The sequence below is a fragment of the Toxorhynchites rutilus genome, chromosome 3, assembly GCF_029784135.1.
Source record: "Toxorhynchites rutilus septentrionalis strain SRP chromosome 3, ASM2978413v1, whole genome shotgun sequence".
Lineage (NCBI taxonomy): Eukaryota > Metazoa > Arthropoda > Insecta > Diptera > Culicidae > Toxorhynchites > Toxorhynchites rutilus.
Window position 1 is genome coordinate 89,928,354 of NC_073746.1, and position 4,106 is coordinate 89,932,459.

At 39.7% G+C, this 4,106-nt stretch overlaps 1 protein-coding gene across 1 annotated transcript; it reads right to left on the reverse strand.

The window, feature by feature from the left end:
* Positions 1-1,970: 1,970 nt before the first annotated feature.
* LOC129777145 (protein cornichon homolog 4) lies at positions 1,971-3,676 on the reverse strand. The gene is made up of 3 exons (XM_055783227.1): positions 3,452-3,676; positions 3,035-3,357; positions 1,971-2,973 (listed from the first exon to the last, which is right to left on the reverse strand). The coding sequence occupies exons 1-3, from the start codon at positions 3,524-3,526 to the stop codon at positions 2,901-2,903; spliced, it is 471 nt and encodes a 156-aa protein (XP_055639202.1). The 5' UTR covers positions 3,527-3,676; the 3' UTR covers positions 1,971-2,900.
* Between the last annotated feature and the right edge of the window lie 430 nt (positions 3,677-4,106).

Consider the following 4,106-nt stretch of genomic DNA (forward strand, 5'->3'; position numbering starts at 1 on the left):
GCAGTTTATGGACCCGATACAGTTTCCATTTCCACCGCACAACGATGGTTTCAACGTTTCCGTTCTGGTGTAGAGGTCGTCGAAGATGCGCCACGCTCCGGAAGGCCTGTCGTCGAAAATTGCGACAAAATCGCTGAATTAGCCGAGAAAGACCGGCATTGTAGCATCCGCCAAGAGCTGGGGATAAGTCATCAAACCGTTATTAACCATTTGAAGAAGCTTGTAATCACAAAGAAGCACGATGTATGGGTGCCACACACGTTGACGCAAAAACACATCTTTGACCGTATCGACGCATGTGAATCGCTGCTGAATCGCAACAAAATCGACCCGTTTCTGAAGCGGATGGTGACTGGCGATGAAAAGTGGGTCACTTACGACAACGTGAAGCGCGAACGGTCGTAGTCGAAGCCCGATGAAGCGGCTCAGACGGTGGCCAATCCCTCATTAACGGCCAGGAAGGTTCTGCTGTGTGTTTGGTGGGATTGTCAAGGAATAATCTATTATAAGCTGCTTCCCTATGGCCAAACGCTCAATTCGGACCTGTACTGCCAACAACTGGACCGCTTGAAGGTAGCACTCATGAAGAAGAGGCCATCTTTGATAAACAGAGGCCGCATTGTCTTCCATCAGGACAACGCCAGGCCACACACTTCTTTGGTGACGCGCCAGAAGCTCCGGGAGCTCGGATGGGAGGTTCTTTTGCATCCGCCGTATAGTCCGGACATTGCACCAAGTGACTACCACCTGTTTTTGTCCATGGCGAACGAGCTAGGTAGTCACAAGTTAGCCACAAAAGAGGGCTGTGAAAATTGGCTATCCGAGTTTTTTGCCAATAAGGAAGCGAGCTTCTATAACAGGGGTATTATGAAGTTGGCATCTCGTTGGGAACAAGTCATCGAACAAAACGGCGCATATTTGACTTAAAACAGATGATTGTAACTAAATTTATGAACAAATGAAAATTACAAAAAAATACCGCAGGACTTTTTTGACAGCCAAAGATATATATATATATATATATATATATATATATATATATATATATATATATATATATATATATATATATATATATATATATATATATATATATATATATATATATATATATATATATATATATAGCCCTTCCCTTCCCTGAGCCTCTTTCTAGCTCAATAATCATATAGTTTGCACTCTCTGCGACTAATGGGTCGGGATCTGCTACATTAGTTGAATATGAATCATTCGCTTTGCGTAGTCCGTATGATCCTGCTGTTTCATGATGCATGGAGAGATTCGACTTGTAATGAGTTAGAGGCAAAGAAGAATATAAACGTTCTGCACCGAAACCTTTCATGACGGTTTTGCTTGCGTGCTGATGTATCATGAAGTGCGAACCGTATCAGAGTTATCTCGTTCTCTTTTGTGTCGTGATTTGTAGTACGTAAAAGCAAAAGAATGCCATTGGGGGAAATGATTTCTGTAAGATCATATTTGCACGAACGAAAGATTTTGTTTTCCACCGAGATGCGTTCCCTAACAGAAATTTCAACACCAAGGTGCCTGGGGGAAATCGACATTACAAATACATGCAAGTCGGGGGTATTTTTGTTCCAACTGAAATGTGTTTCCCTAACACAGATTTTGAATCCAAGGAGCATGGGTAAATCAGCTTTGCAAATAAATGCAAACTGCGAGTACTTTTCTACTCGCTTGCCTTTGTGCAGACTAGAATGTTTCCCTGTCCTACCTAGGAACCTAGGAAAATCGTGCAGACACTAGAGGCGAATGTACTTTCAAGTTTAAAGCCTCTATAGTATAAAAAATAGAAGTTGAAGTTGTTGATTCATGTAAGCCGGGGATACTTCAGCACCCGCTGAAGTATTAGGACAACACTTCTGCACTCCCAGAAGTGTTGTCCTAACACGAATTACAAGGCTACGCAGGTACGAATACAACGCGTTAGCTCGGTTATTCAAAATTGCATTGAAGGATATACCTTCGTATCTTTTGCTCACTGAAGTTCTACGCATACCATTTGATGATTAGGCAAAATGTTGATAACCATTTGCTGCGATAACGCCTATTGATTAAACAATATGCGTTACCGCAATTAAACAATATGCGTTACATGCGTACATGTCAAAATTGAAACTGAGTACGTACACTTGAGAGATGCGATCTTCAGAGGGAAATGTAAATAAAATAATCGTTTGATAATTCTTCCGTTCACATATTTTGTCCTAGATATCATACAAAACGTAAAAGGACTGTCATTAAATTTACTTGTAACGAAGAACATAATCTATCACAATGCATGAGTTGACCTTACATGGCATTTGTTCAATCTTTTTACTCACAAAGCAAATATATTTAATTCAATTGAATTCGGAAATTGTTTCATTCAATCAAAAATTTAATCAATACAAACAAATGATTGCTAAGCTAAGGTAGTTCCACGTCAACCTTGAGGATTTAGAATAGATATAACCCATCCATTTTTTTTAATATTCAACTAGAATATTTGTATCTAGTGCGTTTGTGTGCATATCCAGAATTGTCACATCAAATCTAATTTCCTGAGATTTAGAATTCGATGTCTACGCAGCCTAACTCAAACGACATTTGTTCAGATTGTGATATTGAGTTCAAGACTACAATTTACAGAATCTCACCTAACAACACAGTATCACTTTGGTTTTAGTAATTTAGTAAATCCTAATGTTTTGAAAATCTAGTGCATTATATTACATTATTGCTAGTATTCCATGGGCCGATATTAATGTAAACATATAGAGAGAGAAAAATAGATAAATAGATAAAACTATTTCTAATGACAAGCGTTAAAATCGACGATGAAGGAACTAAAATCCAAATCTCCTCCTGACCACCGGACTGCGGTCATTCATCATCGGTTAGAAATCCGTAATGATCTCTCCTTCCTCGTGTCTTCTGATAGGATCTCCTTTCAGCATAGCGATGATCATACTGAAATGGATGAAAAAAATACTTACTGGTTAATCATTTGAAAACTAACCGAAGATCTCACCAATATAAATACACGAAGAATATGATCAAATAGAATCCCAATCCGATCATCGTATCGCGCAGATGCTTCTTCACCATGCCGCGATTGTGAATTTCGGCCGGATCGTAAATACCCAAGTTTCCGGCCGGCACTTTGTAGAGATCATACAGGAGCCATGCCGCCATAGGCACATTGGCAATGAACAGCATCCAGCTGCCGTTGAGTAGCAGCAAGAAGGCAAGGATGCAGTGTGCCGCTAGCTTGGGCACTACCCAGAAATTCAGCTTCGAACAGCACTGCTGAGCATTGAGGTGGTCACATTCCAAATCGGACAAGATTATTACCTACAACCGTGTGGGTTAAGCTAAAGAAAATTTTGAGTTTCTTTCAAGAATTCAGAGAATCAAGTGTTCGATCATATTGATTTCCAAAGGATACAAAGTATATCAGCAGGAATAGTATCAAACCCGTCACTAGAAGGGCTATTCCAAACACGAGCGTTTCGGGAAGCATGCTGTTGAGCTAAATTTTCTTCTGAGCAATTCACCTTACACTAGACTTTCACAGTGAAACAGAATTGTTCAACATCTTTTTCCAGCGAGTTTCTGATCGGCACGAAAATAGATTTTTGTTATTATTGCAAACCGGGACAATTGACAGCAGAGTATTTTTGGGAGGTGTAACAGAAAACATAAACATAACTGGTCATGCGTAATGGTGATCGAAGCATTGTTGAGATCCCTCGTGCGTGGCATGATTTGAAATGACAGTTACGAGGACACATGAATGCGTAGTGTTGTTCTATTTTACAATTAACCGATTATTCGCGTCAGATTCTTCATTTATATAAATGTGGTATTTTTAATGTTTTAATAGAAAACTAAATGACCGGTTGAATCTCGTGAGCCTGAGCCCTTTCTGACTATGCTCAGTTTGAAGGGCCCTGGCATCCCTATACGAACCAACACAAATCAGGCGTTTTGTGAGAAACTGGCAGACTCGGCTTGTGTTTTTTGTACATTTGTGAGCGATATCAGACGACGCCTCTCGAATTTCAATTACTGAAAGGATTAAACAATTTTCGATGTACTTA